Source organism: Salmo salar, chromosome 12, assembly GCF_965601325.2.
Source record: "Salmo salar chromosome 12, fSalSal1, whole genome shotgun sequence".
NCBI classification, from domain to species: domain Eukaryota; kingdom Metazoa; phylum Chordata; class Actinopteri; order Salmoniformes; family Salmonidae; genus Salmo; species Salmo salar.
Window position 1 is genome coordinate 9182222 of NC_138302.1, and position 19064 is coordinate 9201285.

The 19064-nt window shown below is 42.5% G+C and overlaps 1 protein-coding gene across 1 annotated transcript; it reads left to right on the plus strand.

Annotated features, from left to right (window-relative positions):
* The first annotated feature begins 3540 nt into the window (after positions 1 to 3540).
* On the plus strand, positions 3541 to 18706 carry LOC123725607 (uncharacterized). Its single transcript, XM_045692046.2, has 3 exons — positions 3541 to 3675; positions 10361 to 10571; positions 12514 to 18706. Exons 2-3 carry the CDS (start codon positions 10379 to 10381, stop codon positions 13365 to 13367), a joined length of 1047 nt encoding a protein of 348 aa, XP_045548002.2. The 5' UTR covers positions 3541 to 3675; positions 10361 to 10378; the 3' UTR covers positions 13368 to 18706.
* The last annotated feature ends 358 nt before the right edge of the window (positions 18707 to 19064 follow it).

Genomic DNA, 19064 nt, shown 5'->3' on the forward strand with positions numbered 1-19064 from the left:
TGCTCTTTATTACGGCAAACAGTTTCAGTACTCATCACTGCATTCTCTACCAGCAAGTTGGTTGGCCCTTTGTCACGTAGGTAAATAAATTGCTTTGTTTTCATTTATAAAGCCCTTTTACAAAAAGTCTCACAGTACCTAACCTGTTTACCACACCCGGTCTCTGGGATGGTTCACTCTGGAAACGCCTTTGGTCTCTACTGAGTTAGGTACATCAGCTTTTTGTTCCACAAATAAGGTGCAAGAAAACGATCTTCAAAATGTTGTTAAATTTGATGTTTTGATGCCGCTATGGGCAATTCATGAAGCTGATTTGAGGACCTTATAACTGATGAATGTTTATTTCTGCTTGCATTTTGTATTTATACTGGGGGGGGGGGAATTATTAACGCAACATGCAACATTTCCTAAGATATTACTGAGTTAGAGTTCATATAAGAAAATCGGTAAATTGAAATAAATTCATTAGGCCCTAATCTACCCGAACAATGTAATAGTCCGGTGGCCATTTGATTAATTGTTCAGCGGTCTTATGGCTTGGGGGTAGAAGCAGAGAAGTCTTTCCTCTGACACCGCCTAGTATATAGGTCCTGGATTGCAGGAAGCTTGGCCCCAGTGATGTACTGGGCCGTACGCACTACCCTCTGTCGTGCCTTACGGTCAGATCCCGAGCGATTACCATACCAGGCGGTGATGCAACCGGTCAGGATGCTCTCTGGTGCAGCTGTAGAACTTTTTGAGGATCTGGTGACCCATGCCAAATCTTTTCAGTCTACTGAGGGGGAAAAGGTTTGGTTGTGCCCTCTTCGTGACTGTCTTGGTGTGTTTGGACCATGATAGTTCATTGGTGATGTGGACACCAAGGAACTTGAAGCTCTCGACCCGCTCCACTACAGCCCCATTGATGTTAATGGGGGGCCTGTTCGACCCACCTTTTCCTGTAGTCCACGATCAGCTCCTTTGTCTTGCTCACATTGAGGGAGAGGTTGTCCTGGCACCACACTGCCAGTTCTCTGACCACCTCCCTATAGGCTGTCTCATCGTTGTCGGTGATCAGGCCTACCACTGTTGTCGTCAGCAAACTTGGTGGAGTTGTATTTGGCCAGGGAGTACAGGAGGGAACTAAGTACACACCCCATGAGGGTGTGTACTTAGCAGATGCTTCATATTTATACATGCAGTGAAATATCTGTCTCATTGTTCTTTCTGTGATACAGTGTTGAGGATCAGCGTGGCAGACGTGTTGTTGCCTGCCCTTACCACCTGGGGGTGGCCCGTCAGTAAGTCCAGGATACAGTTGCAGAGGGAGGTGTTTAGCCCCAGGGTCATTAGCTTAGTGATGAGCTTCGTGGGCACTATGGTGTTGAACGCTGAGCTGTAGTCAATGAATGGCATTCTCACATAGGTGTTCCTTTTGTCCAGGTGGGAAAGGGCAGTGTGGAGTGCAATAGAGATTGCGTCATCTGTGGATCTGTTGGGGCGGTATGCAAACTGGAGTGGGTCTAGGGCAGTGGTTCCCAAACTTTTTATAGTCCCGTACCCTATCAAACATTCAACCTCCAGCTGCAGGGTCACTCTCAAATGTTGTTTTTTGCCATTATTGTAAGCCTGCCACACACTATACAGTACATTTTTTTAAAGAATGAGTGTGTTTTATTTTTTTTACAACCCGGCTTGTGGAAAGTGACAAATAGCTCTTATAGGACCAGGGCACAAGTAATAATATAACAATAATCAATCATTTCTTTATTTAACCATCTTACATATAAAATATGATTTGTTCATCAAACTGAATAACTCACCACAGGTTAATGAGAAGGGTGTTCTTGAGTGGATGCACATAACTCTGCAATGTTGGGTTGTATTGGAGAGTCTCAGTCTTAAATCATTTTCCACACAGTTTGTGCCTGTATTTAGTTTTCATGCTAGTGAGGGCTGAGAATCCACTCTCACATAGGTACGTGGTTGCAAAGGGCATCAGTGTCTTAACAGCTCGATTTGCCAAGGCAGGATACTCTGAGCGCAGCCCAATCCAGAAATCTAGCAGTGCCTTCTGATTTTAAATTCAATTTAACAGAACCACTTATTGCAATTTCGATGAGGCTCTCTTGTTCAGATATGGTAAGTGGACTGGAGGCAGGGCATGAAAGGGATAACGAATCCAGTTGTTTGCATCATCCGTTTCGGGAAAGTACCGGTGTAATTGCGCACCCAACTCACTCAGGTGCTTCGCTAAATCACATTTGACATTGTCCGTAAGCTTACAATGATGGAAAGACCTGTGTGTTGTCCTTGTTAATGCAGACAGAGAAGAGCTCCAACTTCTTAGCCTCAATTTTGTCCCGCACTTTGAATATAGTTGCGGAGAGTTCCTGTAATCCTAGATTCAGATCATTCAGGTGAGAAAAAACATCTCCCAGATAGGCCAGTCATGTGAGAAACTCGTCATCAGGCAAGCGGTCAGACAAGTGATTATGGTCAGTAAACTTTAAGCTCATCTCTCAAATAAACGTGTCAACACTTTGCCCCTTGATAACCAGCGCACTTCTGTATGTTGTAAAAGCGTTACATGGTCGCTGCCCATATCATTGCATAGTGCATAAAATACACAAGTTCATGCGCCTTACTTTAACTAAATTTTAAAAAAAATCTGTAGTGTCAAACGTATTTCAAGCTGTCAAGCATTCCCCCTTGTGTACCCAAGTGGCGTCGGGTGCAACTGCTTGCACGCGTGTTACCACGCCACTATGTCTCCCTGTCGTGGCTTTTGCGTCATCAGTACAGATACCAACATGAGCAGCAGCTATGTTTGGCTACATACGGACCGTTAGTGGAATTACCGCGAGAGTGCAGCGATTAATGTGATTGGATGTTAATTATGTACCCAAGTGGCGTCGGGTGCAACTGCCTGCACGCGTGTTACCACGCCACTATGTCTCCCTGTCGTGGCTTTTGCGTCATCAGTACAGATACCAACATGAGCAGCAGCTATGTTTGGCTACATACGGACCGTTAGTGGAATTACCGCGAGAGTGCAGCGATTAATGTGATTGGATGTTAATTATTTGACTAGGCTACCTGTATTTGACATTTTGTTAAACGAGGCTGCGAGGGGGAAAAAAACTCACCCAAATGTAGAGCCCTGTTGGAAAATATAAATGTACTGTTTATTAATGTGAATCACATTTTAATACCTAGTCTACGGTATCCGGAAGGATGCTGTTGTGAGCCATGACCAGCCTTTCAAAGCACTAAATGGCACTTCATGGCTACTGTCTGTAATGCCTCTTCTTCGTTGAAAGTGTATTATGTTGGTAGGTTGTATTTATCGATGACAAGTCAGTATAGTAACATTATGATAATAAAGAATAACAGATGCTGTACACTGTTGTAATAATATAACATCACACTGCAGATGGAATGTAATGATGGCTGTCTTGTTTTGGTTTAAATCTATTTGCATTTGTTTTGCCTGACTTCTTTCCGTCAGAGGCCGGTAAAACATGCACAATGACACCGCTGATACGACGCTCACGAACAGTTCCTGCAGCATCTCATAATCCAGACCAAACTCACTCGGAAAGTGGATACATTTTTTCGGTTTGCTCTACGAGACCTCACCATTTCCTCAAGTTCTTTTCAGTCAAACATTTAGCTACAAGAAATCAGTTCCAGGTAACCTATTACTAATTTCTAACACTTTTTCTTTTAAATTATGCTTGTAGCACGGTCTGTAAACCAACATATTCAATGATGAAACGGCAGTGGTTGCCGCGGCCTGGCTTTGTTGTTATCCCAGCTAGCTAGCCGTTAGCCAGCTACACATCTCCCGTTCGACCCGTGAGCGTAGCTAGCTAGCTAGCTAACATGCTAACGATTGAAGTGTGACTTTTATTTCATAGTTAGCCAGTTGTCGACTCATCGTGAGTAAAATGACTGTAGCGGGGAATTGGCTAACCGGCTGCTCATTGTTTAGCCACAATTAGCCAAACCAAATATTTTTTATAACTAACCTATCTAGGTAGCTCGCTAGCAAAATTAGGACTAACCGTTGCTAAACTACCCGGCTACCGGTTTATGCAAACAGCTAATCCCCTGAACAAACCTATAGTGTCGTTGCGCAAAATGGTACACAGCATCGTCTGGCTATGAGTGTAAATTCAACCCTCAGCTACCATTTCTGCCAAGCCGACCACGCATACAATTATGCATACGTTCGATTTATGCACCACACAGAACGCACTGCAACGCAAAGCAAACGCATTGTTCCGTTAAATTAATTAATGTACTTCTTTCTGGTGCAACAAATTGCAATGATGGTGGTGGCGTGATCAAGGCGTAACCATTTTTCCATAACGTTTTCAAAGCAAATTAAGAAGGAATGTCTACATAAGAATCAAAATTCGGGTTTCCATCAAAATAATAAGGCCAAAGATTTGTTATAACTAAACCAATATAAACCACAGCCTGTCGTTTCAAATGGGAACAGATTATAATGGACAGAATAAACACGAACTAGCGAGATCCTATTGGCCCGTTCTAGCATACATCTGCATATTTCCGTTAGGGAACGCCTACTCTGTGAAATACGCCTTGTGCAGTAAATCAATCAGACTTTCACTCCTACATTTAAAAAATAAAAAATTTTTTGGGCAAGGCTAAAGTCTACAAAACTTAGTCAACTCTGTTCATAACAGATTCTAGTTTTGGGAACAGAACTGTATTGAGAGAGAATGTTTAACGATAGAGACAATTTGCAGAATGTAGGTCAAAATCCATCTTGTTCCATCTTCTCCCACTGCCCGCCAGTGGGCTTGAGTTGAACCACCAAGCAGATGCTTCATATTTATACATGCAGTGAAATATCTGTCTCATTGTTCTTTCTGTGATACAGCTGTGACGTAGGCAAGAATAACGAAGTATTTCCAGGTCATGGATCTTCTTCTATGGTATAATGGGATTCTCAACAATTAGATGTGCATTCCGCCACCACCTGTGGGGTGGATAATAAGGATTCGGGTATTATTATATAATAGTTTGCAAAAAAGAAATTTGCTAAACCAAATCAACCTACTTTCCTGTAAAAATATAATAATAATAATAATACTAAAGAAGGAAAAAAGGGCCCTAAACTTCTAAACAGGTTCAGAAGACTCCTGTGAGGACGGGACATTTCCTAGCGACAATAGTCCTTGCAGTGCTTCTGCCGTGAAGTCTTGGAGACCCGAAAACTTATCTGCTGCAGATATAATGATATCCAGCTTCTTGGACTTCTTAGACACTTGTGCTGTACAATTAATCACTGTGGCTATAAATGCCCACAATCCACCTTCTTTACAATGAGTGTATCCAGATAACTCGATTTGACTTGAAACACTAGCAACTGGTTGCAATGCATCCACCACCATATCTTCAACACTGTTGCCCCTTCGACTCTCTTCATCACCTCCACATAGGAGATCCACTGTACAGCCCTGATCCTTGACACCTCGACCTCCCTAACAGGACACTCAAGGAAGTATGATCCCCACCACAGTTGCAACATTTTTCATTCACAGATTCTTTAATACCATACTTCTTCCATCTGCAAACATTAGACCATATCCTTTACAATTCCCACACTATAATGGTTTGGACATAAATGCTCTCACCGCATACCTCACATATCCAAGCTTCACATATTCAGGTAGAGTCTCATCAAACAACAATAATATCGACAGGCTTTTCTCCTTCCTTCCATTCACCATACGGGTCAGGTGACGTGCACTGACCACTCCTGGGACTCGTCATCTATATCCAACGAGACTCCAGCTATAACTCCTTTGGCAGGCGCCTTACTCCGAAGATCAATACAGGTTACTTCTGACGTAGGCACCTTTCCCACTGCTTTCTTCACAGTCCTTGGTATTAAAAATGGATTTCCCAAATGAACCTTCTTGTCCAAAAAATGCAGTCCAATAAGAAGTGCGTTATTGGACCGGTCCTTGTCTTCTACTACAACTTTTGCTCGTTTTGTTCCATTCTTTGATTTCACTCTTTTCCATTCATTGTCACACACTTCACTTGCCACACTTTCAGATTCAAGCACAGTCGCCATTTCCGTCAACTCGCTTCTTTGACCGGTTGTCATCATGGATCTTTTGGAATCCTTCAGAATAAGAGTCCCGTCATGGTTACCAAACATTATGGATAAACTGACAAGATACGTCTCTCCGCCCTAATAATGGGAGCGATTGTCCATAAAACGTCTGTCTAGCGCTCTGAATTGGTGGCCTCATCTCATTATTGTAATCCGTTTTTGAATATTTGATGAGGGTTGTTGACATCAACCGCCTGTATTCAATGGAGAGATATGCTATGCTACTAGCCTCATGCCATGAATATGCATAGCCATCTCGAGACAACTCCAATAGTGTTTTTATTTATTTATTTATTTTAATCTTAAAGTAGTGTGTCACGAATGTCACATGTCCTAGTTATCAGTACAGTCATAACGACTTAAACATTTATTTGATCAAATACATCTAGTGTAGCAATTAAGTCATTGCTTTTTTTGCTGACCAAATTCGACTCACTCTCATTGACCTCCATACAAAACTCCCTGCTTGGTGGGCAAAACAACGAGAACGCCACCTGCTGGAGGGAGACAGATTTGCAGCCGAGTTGGGCCTCTCTCTTCCTCTCTGGGTATACTTTGTAAATTAATAATTAGTGCTGAATTATCGATACATTTTATACTTGTTATCATATATAAAATATTTAATTATTCTTTGTAAGATATTATGTGATTTATAAAAAAAAAAAAATGTTCAATGCTAAATGTCCAATAGTGTTGTTTGTGTGTGTACTCTTATCTTCTGTACATTGTGCTGCAGTAAAAGGTCCATTCTACTCAGAAACACTTCTAGTTTCCAAGTCCACAGAGTTTACACCCCAAGGAGCATCGCTGCTCATTTTGCAGCCCTTAGAGTGGTCAATCAGCTTTAATCCACTTGTTTGTCATATTGGACATAAATATTGCACCGTACGTAATCGATTGTGTGTCTATAAAACCAGGGTCCAGTCTACTCACTAGAGTCTATAGCATACAAAACAGATGAGTTTGAACAAAACTCTTCTCATTGTAACAGATGAATTTGAACAAAAAGTTTGTGTCCAATATGAAAAATCTATTGGATTTAGGCTGATTGGCTACTCTTTAAGGGATGCAAAATGAGCAGCGACACTCCTGGATGTAAACTCTGTGACGATAAGAAGTAGCCACCGTAGCAGATAGCCTGGCTAATGCAAATACAGCTATTCAGGAAATTCATGAGCTGGAATATATCGCTAGTTCTGACTATGGAAGCAGATTATTAACAAATTTTAGCTGAAGATCATTAGTTTAATTATGGTGAAGAAAATGTTCCGCAGCTTGAGGGTAGAAGCTGTTCCAGAGCCTTTTGGTGCCAAACTTGGTATTCCGGTACCGCTGGCCATGCGGTAGCAGAGATGACTTGGGTAGCTGGAGTCTTTGATAATTTTTAGGGCCTTCCTCTGACACCGCCTGGTATTAAGGTCCTGGATGGCAGGGAGCTCGGCCCCAGTGATATACTGGGCCGTACACACTACCCTTTGTAGTGCCTTGCAGTCGGATGCCAAGCAGTTGCCATACCAAGTGGTGATGCAGCCAGTCAAGATGCTCTCAGTGGTGCAGCTGTAGAACGTTTTGAGGATCTGAGGGCCCCATGCCAAATCTTTTCAGCCTCCTGAGGGGGAAGAGGCATGGTCGTGCCCTCGTCACGACTGTGTTGGTGTGTTTGGACCATGATAGTTCCTTAGTGATGTGAACACAGAGGAACTTGAAGCTCTCGATCCCTCCCCTACAGACCCGTCAATGTGAATGGGGGCGTGCTCGGCCCTTCGTTTCCTGTAGTCAGTCCACTGTCAGCGCCTTTGCCTTGCTGACGTTGAGGGAGAGGTTGTTGTCCTGGCACCACTCTGTGTGTTGTCGGCAAACTTAATGGTGACTCACCTAGCTGTTTGGGGCCATAAGAAAACAAGAAAATGCTCATCCAGAGACGGCACACCTAGTGGCCGGTGATCAGTTTTACCAAAGTTCTACCAGCATGTCACCTGTGCAAAACTCTAAATCACCTTTACTACACACACAGAGAGAGACATACAAAGCTCTGCCTCGCTCTCTTCGTTTGGCAAATCATCCTCCTGATTCCTGCTTACAAGCAAAAACTCAAACAGGAAGTACCAGTGACTCGCTCAATACAGAAGTGGTCCGATGAAGCGGATGATAAGCTACATGACTGTTTTGCTAGCACAGGCTGGAATATGTTCCGGGAATCATCTGATGGCATTGAGGAGTTTACCACATCAGTTACCGGCTTCATTAATAAGTGCATCGACGATGTTGTCCCCACAGTGACTGTACGTACATATCCCAACCAGAAGCCATGGATTACAGGCAACATCTGCACTGAGCTAAAGGCTAGAGCTGCCGCTTTCAAGGAGCGGGACACTAATCTGTACGCTTATAAGAAACCCTGCTATTCCCTCCGACGAACCATAAAACAGGCAAAGCGTTAATACAGGATCAAGTTTGAATCCTACTACACTGGATCTGTCCCTTGTTGGATGTGGCAGCGCTTGCAAACTATCACAGATTACAAAGCAAAACCCAGCCACGAGCTGCCCAGTGACACAAGCGTACCAGAAGAGCTAAATGCCTTCTATGCTCACTTTGAGGCAAGCAACACTGAACCATGCATGAAAGCATCAGCTTTTCCGAATAACTGTGTGATCACGCTCTCCATAGCTGATGTGAGTAAGACCTTTTAAATAAGTTAACATTCACAAGGCCACAGGGCCAGACGGATTACTAGGACGCATGCGCTGACCAGCTGGCAAGTGTCTTCACTGACATTTTCTCCCTGACCCAGTCTGTAGTACCTACATGTTTCGAGCAGACCACCATAGTCCTTGTGCCCAAGAATGCCAAGGTAACCTGCCTAAATGACTGCCACCACGTAGGACTCCCATCTCTAGGCTGGTCATGGCTCACATCAACACCATCACCCCAGACACTCTGGTCTCACTCCAATTCACATACCGCCTCAACAGTTCCACAAATGACCAATCGCTATTGCACTCCACACTGCCCTTTCCCACCTGGACAAAAGGAACATGTGAGAATTCTGTTCGTTGACTACAGCTCAGTGTTCAACACCATAGTGCCCTCCAAGCTCATCGCTAAACTAAGGGCCCTGGGATTAAACACCTCCCTCTGCAACTGGATCCAGGACTTCCTGACGGGCCTCCCATTTATCTGACAATCTAAGGTTGATTATCTACAAGGTTATCGTTGAATGACTGTTTTAATATTTCACCAACTTATGTTATTGGTTACTGAGTGTGAAATACTTTGTTACACCTTGCTGAATTTTGAATGTGGTTTTGGGAAAGCTAACTTTTTTTTATTATTGAGTGTTTTAATGCTGATGGTTTGATAAAACAGTCCACTGCTTTTTAATTATTTTGAGTGTTACCAGTGGGAAGCTATATCACAGTGAGTGATTGTATACATTGACTATTAAAGACACCATACTGTTGCTCTTGTTTTGTTGTGTTGACAATCAAGACTCTCAACACTATACCACTGCTCCTAGTGGATGAACATTGTTCATCATTCTAACATTCTTACACTTCATATGAACGGATGGAATTAAACCAAACAATTCTAAACTACTTTTAGCAATTAAGACTGAAAATGATACAAAAACACATTGACTTGAAGAACGGTGCATATACAAAGTTTGGTAACAGAATGACGGTTTGTGCTGTTTGTGGAAATTGTTAGAAGTAGGCCTTGTGCATAGAGTTGTATGGTTTGTTTAACCTTGTAGAATGTTCAGTGGAAATAGTCCTTGTGCTTCCATGGAGTTGTATGGTTTGTTTAACTTTGCATTCATTGGTTTTTCATACATTTTTAAAGTGACAACTCTGTGTCTCAGCATCACTCTGTTACCTTGGAATTGCCCCTAATCTATTCAACTTGAATAGCCAGGCGATTTTGTGGTAAGAAAATGCTTGTGTTGCTTATAGGCGAATGTTTGAATTGGCTACTGAGGATGGGGTGGTAATTTCAATCACTGAGTGTATCAGATATTAGTAATGAATTTGAACTGAATATGCTTGTACTCAAAAGCCAGTGGTTTTCTCTACTTATAGCCTAATCTGACTGGCTGTTGCCGTCAGTCCTATATTTATTATATGGAAAAAGGGTTCCTGCTGGACGGGATGTGTGGTTAGCTAGCACGATCAGGTTTGTGAAAATCACCCTGAACTCTTTCGGTCTCCTCTTTTTTAGATCTACCTCTAGCCTACCATGTCTGAACCAGGATGTGGTGTTCCAGCCCAGAGAATCTTACAGCGGGGTCCAGAGTTGCTGTCAGTGAAGCTGGGTGACTGCAATCAAACAGTGGAACTCAATGTGATTGTCAAAGACGAGGAGGAGGAGAGAGAAATTAATGAGGGGGAGGAGGAAGCGCGAGAGGAGGACAGGGACTCTGTTGACTCAGGTAAATTCAGGCTAACATCCTCTTTGGTTCAGAGGTAAACAACCCAAAATAACCATTGATTTTCTGGTTCATTAAGAAATGTAAACATGTGTTTTTGGATGTTGAATAAAATGTTAATTCTGAATATTTAGGCAAGTTAGCTGGCTAACTAATTGATTCTGCTTTGTAGTATACCCCTCAGACTTCTGTATGTATAAGAGGTAATGCGAGTGCCCCAAAAAAATGGCTACCGACCATTGCCGATATCATAACCGCCATCGATAAAAGACAGTACTGTGCAGCCGTCTTCATCGACCTGACCAAGGCTTTCGACTCTGTCAATCACCGTATTCTTATCGGCACACTCAATAGCCTTGGTTTCTCAAATGACTGCCTCGCCTGGTTCACCAACTACTTCGCAGACAGAGTTCAGTGTGTCAAATCGGAGGGCCTGTTGTCCGGACCTCTGGCAGTCTCTATGGGGGTACCACAGGGTTCAATTCTTGGGCCGACTCTCTTTTCTCTGTATATATCAACGATGTCGCTCTTGCTGCGGGTGATTCCCTCATCCACCTCTACGCAAAGGACACCATTCTGTGTACATCTGGCCCTTCTTTGGACACTGTGTTAACTAACCTCCAGACGAGCTTCAATGCCATACAACTCTCCTTCCGTGGCCTCCAACTGCTCTTAAACGCTAGTAAAACCAAATGCATGCTTTTCAACCGTTCGCTGCCCGCACCCGCCCGCCCAACTAGCATCACTCCTCTGGACGGTTCTGACCTAGAATATGTGGACAACTACAAATACCTAGGTGTCTTGTTAGACTGTAAACTCTCCTTCCAGACTCATATCAAACATCTCCAATTCAAAATCAAATCTAGAATCGGCTTTCTATTTCGCAACAAAGCCTCCTTCACTCACGCCGCCAAACATACCCTAGTAAAACTGACTATCCTACCGATCCTCGACTTCGGCGATGTCATCTACAAAATAGCTTCCAATACTCTACTCAGCAAACTGGATGCAGTCTATCACAGTGCCATCCGTTTTGTTACCAAAGCCCCTTATACCACCCACCACTGCGACCTGTATGCTCTAGTCGGCTGGCCCTCGCTACATATTCGTCACCAGACCCACTGGCTCCAGGTCATCTATAAATCAATGCTAGGTAAAGCTCCACCTTACCTCAGTTCACTGGTCACGATAACAACTCCCACCCGTAGCACGCGCTCCAGCAGGTATCTCACTGGTCATCCCCAAAGCCAGCACCTACTTTGGCCGCCTTTCCTTCCAGTTTTCTGCTACCAGTTACTGGAACTAAATGCAAAAATCGCTGAAGCTGGAGACTTACATTTCCCTCACTAACTTAAACATCAGCTATCTGAGCAGCTAACCGATCGCTGCAGCTGTATATAGACCATCTGTAAATAGCCCACCCAATCTACCTACCTCATCCCCATATTGTTTTTATTTACTTTTCTGCTCTTTTGCACACCAGTATCACTACTTGCACATCATCATCTGCTCATCTATCACTCCAGTGTTAATCTGCTAAATTGTAATTACTTAGCTACTATGGCCTATTTATTGCCTTACCTCCTCACGCCATTTGCACGCACTGTATATAGATTTTCTTTTTTTCCTATTGTGTTATTGACTGTACGCTTGTTTATTCCATGTGTAACTCTGTGTTGTTGTTTGTGTTGCAGTGCTTTGCTTTATCTTGGCCAGGTCGCAGTTGTAAATGAGAACTTGTTCTCAACTAGCTTACCTGGTTAAATAAAGGTGAAATAAAAAATTGCGCAATGCATTGTAATTTGACAATGGCATTATCTATGTGCAATGCAACAAGCCCCTTGCAAAGTATTTCTTTCAATACTCTGTTAATGCTACATTGTTAAACTTAAAGCCTTTGTTCCTCTGTCTGTTTCTTAACCTATATCTGTTCATATTCTTACAGGAGAGATCCCCAACCCAGACTCAGTCAACGAGCCCACTTCCACAGAATCAATACTACCACCTGGTTGTGGGAGTTACCCCTGTCCTCAATGTGAGAAGAGTTTCAGTTCCTCAACTAACCTGAAGAATCATCAAAGAGTACACACTGGAGAGAAACCTTTTGACTGCTCAACATGTGGGAAGAGTTTCAGTGAGAAAGTAAACCTTAAGAGACATGAGAGAGTACATAGTGGAGAGAAGCCGTACCACTGCACCCAATGTGGGAAGAGCTTCAATCATTCTGGAAGCCTTAAGGAACATGAGAGAATACATACAGGGGAGAAGCCTTACCACTGCTCTCTGTGTGGAAAGAATTTTCGTGTCGCAGGAGGCCTAAAGAATCATCAGAGATCACACAGTGGAGAGAAGCCTTATCACTGCACTCAGTGTGGGGAGGGATTCACTCAGCTAAGAAGTCTTAAAAGTCATGAGAGAATACCCATTGGAGGGAAGCCTGCCTGTACTTTCAATGTAATTGTCCAAGAGGAGGAGGGTGAGAGGGACATCAATGTGGAGGAAAAGAGAGAAGTTGAGGGAGAGGAGGACAAAAGTGGTGTAGTAGACAGTGCATGTCAGAGCAAAAACCAAGCCATGAGGTCGAAGGAATTGTCCGTAGAGCTCCGAGACAGGATTGTGTCGAGGCACAGATCTGGGGAAGGGTACCAAAAAATTTCTGCAGCATTGAAGGTCCCCAAGAACACAGTCGCCTCCATCATTCTTAAATGGAAGAAGTTTGGAACCACCAAGACTCTTCCTAGAGCTGGCCGCCCAGCAAAACTGAGCAATCGGGGAGAAGGGCCTTGGTCAGGGAGGTGACAAGAACGTTATGGTAACCGTATTACCGCCACACTGGGGGTCATGATGGCAGTCAAATTCCACGTGACCGTTTAGTCACAGTAATTAGGCTTCTCCAAGCTCTGATGCAGCTGATGGTTATTAGTAGCCTACCAAACTTGCTTAACTGCCTGGTACTCAGCATTTTAATCTCTAAACACTCTGGGATCAATGCAAATGTAATCCAAAAGCTAATCAAACACTTCATGATAATGGTCCATTCTAAATCAAAACTAATTTCACACACACATTATTTTGTAAATGTAAAGACAACATTAAATCAAGAATAGTCTGATAGGTGACTATTAGCTTGTGAATGATATACTGCACGAGCTGGGCATCATCCACAAGTGGTAAAACATCATCCACAAGTGACAGTAAGGCAAGAAACAGCGTATGCCTTTTTGTTTGTGACTTTTTCAAATCATAGTCGCACACCTCCATGAAGCCCAGCCCACAGGCCTATATGTTTTGATAAGGTTTGTATCACAACTAAAGTAGCCAAATAACTTCTTATAATTAAGCACATTAATCCGCTTTATAACTGGTGGAGAGCCTAACTGGCATACATAGGCTGCCCGTGAGTTTCAAGTTTGGGGAAGATAATTTTCACCAGTAAAAATGCACCTTTTATAATAAAGCATTACATGCATAATGGAATTTGCTGTCGCTTTCAAGAAGTGTTTTCCCGCTAATTGATTTCATTTTTGTAACATTGGCTCTTATAGCCTACTGCCGTTTGCGCATTCCTACGCTCATAATGTGGTGAAATAGCCTAATAGTTTAACATTTTTAAGCTAAATGTTCTGAGCTGTTGCACCAGCCTCAAGTGGTTGTATTAATTTGGGATCGATCGCATCCCACAACTGTCCCAGAGTATGTTTGGAATATTTATTTATTGCACAGAAGGACAAATTGACCAAAAGAATAGGCCTACTCATCTTGTTGGTTGACGTAAAATAGGCTAAATGTGGACCGTTCTAAGTTCTTCAATATGCGCCTCGGAATTCGAAAAAGAGGGGCTTGCGCAATTCCATCCCCCGATGTATCGGTCTTCACTTGTAGCCTAGTTCTCAGCTGAAGTTATTGTGAGAAGGACCAGATCACGTGACGGGCGTTGGCTAATAAGAATTAAGATATCTGAGAGAGCCATGTGAGAGAGGTGCTTCGGCGCACGGCAGCTGGGAGAAGGGAATTATATATATATATATTCAGCCCAAGGGCACCATGATGCATTACGGCCACACAAGGGGGGACATCGCCAGGAAATTCGAGGCTTGATGAGAATATTATCAAGTGCTTGTCAACATTTTTAATGAGAGACTGATGAAGTGTGTGCAGCTGGCGACTATTTTCAAATCGTCATTAGAGTCCCACCATGCAGGCTTAGAATGTATTAAAAATCAGAACATGTATCCCAACATTTGTATCACAACTAAAGTTGCATAAGTAACTCTACATGAAGCATATAGGAGGACAGGGTTCTTTGTTAACCGCTCAACACAGAGTAGCCGCATGTGCGCACTTCCTTTTAAATTGTTTGTAGAAAATATCCTTTCTATTTTATTAAGCTGTGTTCAATTCTATTCGTCAAACTATAAAATTATTTTAAAAATAATGCCACGGAATTCTAAGCAAATCTTGTCTGCTAAATGAACTAGTGTAGCCCGCAGCCATATCAGGACCTGACATAAGGACAACTTTTACAGAGTATGGTATTCTGTTCTTCTGAAATAGACTACATTTTATTCATTTAGACCTGTCTAAAAGAAATAATGGATTTATTGTGATGTAGGCTACGTTAAATGGATGTATTAGACTTTTTAAAATGTAGATGTTCCAAAGGTCTACATCAGTGGCTTGTAGGCTGTGTGTGGAAGCCAGGAGATGCTAAATGTGTTTATGTTAATTACTGGTCAATTACCATATGACCGGCAGTTATTTGCTTGACAATCACCGGCTGACAAAATTTCATGACCACCACAGCCCTAACTCTGACAGAGCTCCAGAGTTCCTCTGTGGAGATGGGAGAACCTTCCAGAAGGACAACCATCTCTGCAGCATTCAGGCCTTTATGGTAGAATGGCCAGACGCAAGGCACTCCTCAGTAAAACGCACATGACAGCCCTCTTGGAGTTTGCCAAAAGGCACCTAAAGGACACTCAGACCATGAGAAACAAGATTCTCTAGTCTGATGAAAGGAAACCAGGCACCGCTCATCACCTGGCCAATACCATTCCTATGGTGAAGCATGGTGGCAGCATGACGCTGTGGGTATGTTTTTCAGTGGGAGGGACAGGGAGACTAGTCAGGATCGAGGGAAGATGAATGGAGGAACATATAGAGAGAGCCTTGATGAAAACCTGCTGCAGAGCGCTCCGGACCTCAAACTGGGGTGAAGGTTCACCTTCCAACAAAACAACAACCCTAAGCACACAAACAAGAGAACGCAGGAGTGGCTTCGGGACAAGTCTCTGAATGTCCTTGAGTGGCCCAGCCAAAAGTCCGGACATGAACCCGATCGAACATCTCTGGAGAGACCTAAAAATAGCTGTACAGCGACACTCCCCATCCAACCTGACAGAGCTTGAGAGGATCTGCTGAGACGAATGGGAGAAACTCCGTAAATACAGGTGTGTCAAGCTTGTAGCATCATACCCAAGAAGATTTGAGGCTGTAATCGCTGCCAAAGGTGCTTCAACAAAGTACTGAGTAAAGGGTCTGAATACTTTGTAAATGTGATATTTCAGTTTTTATTTGTAATAAATTAGCAAAAATGTCAACTTTTTGTTTTGTCATTATGGATTATAGTATTGTGTGTAGATTGATGAGGGGGGAAAACAATTTAATCCATTTTAGAATAAGGCTGTAATGTAACAAAATGTTTAAAAAGTGAAGTTGTCTGAATACTTTCCAAATGCACTGTATGTAGACAGGTGTGTGCCTTTCCAAATCATGTCCAATCAATCAAGTTGTAAAAACATCTCAAGGATGATCAATGGAAACAGGAGGCACCTGAGCTCAATTTCAAGTCTCATAGGAAAGGGTCTGAAAACGTATGTAAATAAGGTATTTCCATTTTTTTATTTTATCCATTTGCAAAGGTTTCTAAAAACCTGTTTTCTTTTGTCATTAAGGTGTATTATTGTGTCTAAATTGCTAGGAATTGTTTTATTTATCCATTTTAGAACAAGGCTGTTTCGTAACAATGCAGTTTATCATAGCGCACTGCTCTTTATTACGGCAGACAGTTTCAGTACTCATCACTGCATTCTCTACCAGCAAGTTGGTTAGCCCTCTGTCACGTAGGTAAATAAATTGCTATGTTTTCATTTATAAAGCCCTTTTACAAGAAGTCTCACAGTACCTAACCTGTTTACCACACCCGGTCTCCGGGATGGTTCACTCTGGAAACGCCTTTGGTCTCTACTGAGTTAGGTACATCAGCTTTTTGTTCCACAAATAAGGTGCAAGAAAACTCTTCAAAATGTTGTTAAATTTGATGTTTTGATGCCGCTATGGGCAATTCAGAAAGCTGATTTGAGGACCTTATAACTGATGAATGTTTATTTCTGCTTGCATTTTGTATTTATACTGGGGGGGGGGGGCACATTTGGGCAGTCTTGATACATTTTGAACAGAAATGCAATGGTTCATTGGATCGGTCTAAACCTTTGCACCTACACTGTTGCCATCTAGTGTCCAAAATCTAAATTGTGCCTGGGCTGGAATAATATATTATGGCCTTTCTCTTGCATTTCAAAGATGGTACAAAATAAAATGTTTATCTTATACCAGATCTAATTTGTTATTTTCTCCTACATTAATTTCACATTTCCACAAACTTCAAAGTGTTTCCTTTCAAATGGTATCAAGAATATGCATATCTTTGCTTCAGGCCCTGAGCTACAGGTAGTTAGATTTGGGTATGTCATTTTAGGCAAACATTTTCAAAAAGGGTCCGATCCTTAAGAGACTTTCTTTAATATCATCCAGCTACTGAAGCTACTTCCTTAACATTAACAGGCAGTACTACTGTAGCTGCTTCCTTAACATTAACAGGCAGTACTACTGTAGCTGCTTCCTTAACATTAACAGACAGTACTACTGTAGTTACTTCCTTAACATTAACAGGTAGTACTAGTAGTTCAACAAATGAAATAGAAACCAAAAGTAAACTTCCTGACTCCTCCTTCAGTCTGAATTTAGAACATTCCTGTTCGCGGACTTGGGCCACTGACCCTTAACCTGGATGTTCTTTTCTGCGTTGTGTACTATTCTAATAATTTGAAGTTTGATGGAATAACCATTTTAACTCTCCTACATACAGATCCTTGCGACATGGGGCCGTGCATTATCATGCTGAAACATGAGGTGATGGCCGACGGATGAATGGCTCAGCAATGGGCCTTGGGATCTCGTCACTGTATCTCTGAGCATTCAAATTGCCATCTATAAAATGCAATTTTGTTCATTGTCTGTAGCTTATGCCTGCCCGTACCATAACCCCAATGCTAACATGGGGCACTCTGTTCACAACGTTGACATCAGCAAACCGCTCATCCACATGACACCATACACGTGGTCTGCGGTTGTGAGTCTGTTTGGACCAGGCTGTTTGGACATACTGCCAAATTCTCTAAAATGACATTGGTGGCTTATGGTATAGAAATGAGCATTCGTTTCTCTGGCAACAGCTCTGGTGGACATTCCTGCAGTCATGCCAAATGCACGCTACCTCAAAACAGTGGCCTTTTATTGTCCACAGCACAAGGTTCACCTCTGTAATGATCATGCTGTTTAATCTGATTCTTGATATTCCACACCTGTCAGGTAGATGGATTATCTTGGCAAAAGAGAAATGCTCACTAACAGGGATGTAAACAAATTTGTGCACACATTTTGAGAGAAATAAGCTTTTAGTGCTTATGGAACATTTCTGTGATCTTTTATTTCAGCTCATGAATCATGGGACCAACACTTTACACGTTGCGTTTATATTTTTGTTCACCGTATTAGCGTAAAAATAAATATAGACTATGCAGAGCCATTGGTCCATTCGGATCTATCGGCTGTAGTTCCATAGACCCGAGATCCGATGACAATCAAACAGGACCCACCCTGAACCGAGGGACAAGTTAGAATTTCAGACCAGAACGGCCCGGGTCTCGGGTATATTGGGTCCACCCGGACCTGGAAGACCTCTAATTGACATCCAAAGTTAACGATATGAGTGTATTGTTATGTCATGATCTGCTTGTAAACGGTGTCAAATGTTGTCAACTATCCTTCAACTGAATTATAAATACAAACAGTTCCAACTGTCTGTGGCTCCTCCTCTTCATTGAAAGTGTATTATGTTGGTAGATTGTATTTATCGATGACAAGTCAGTATAGTAACATGGTGATAATAAATTAAGGATAACAGATGCTATACACTGTTGGAATAATATAACATCACACTGCTGATAGAAATATAATGTAATGATAGCTGTCTTGTTTTGGTTTTGGTTGTTTTGGGGCGACAGGTAGGCTAGTGGTTAGAGCGTTGGGCAAGTAACCGAAAGGTTGCTGGTTCGAATCCCTGAGTTGAAAAGGTACAAATCTGTCGTTCTGCCCCTGAACAAGGCAGTTAACCCACTGTTCCCCGGTATGCCGTCATTGTAAATAAGAAGTTGT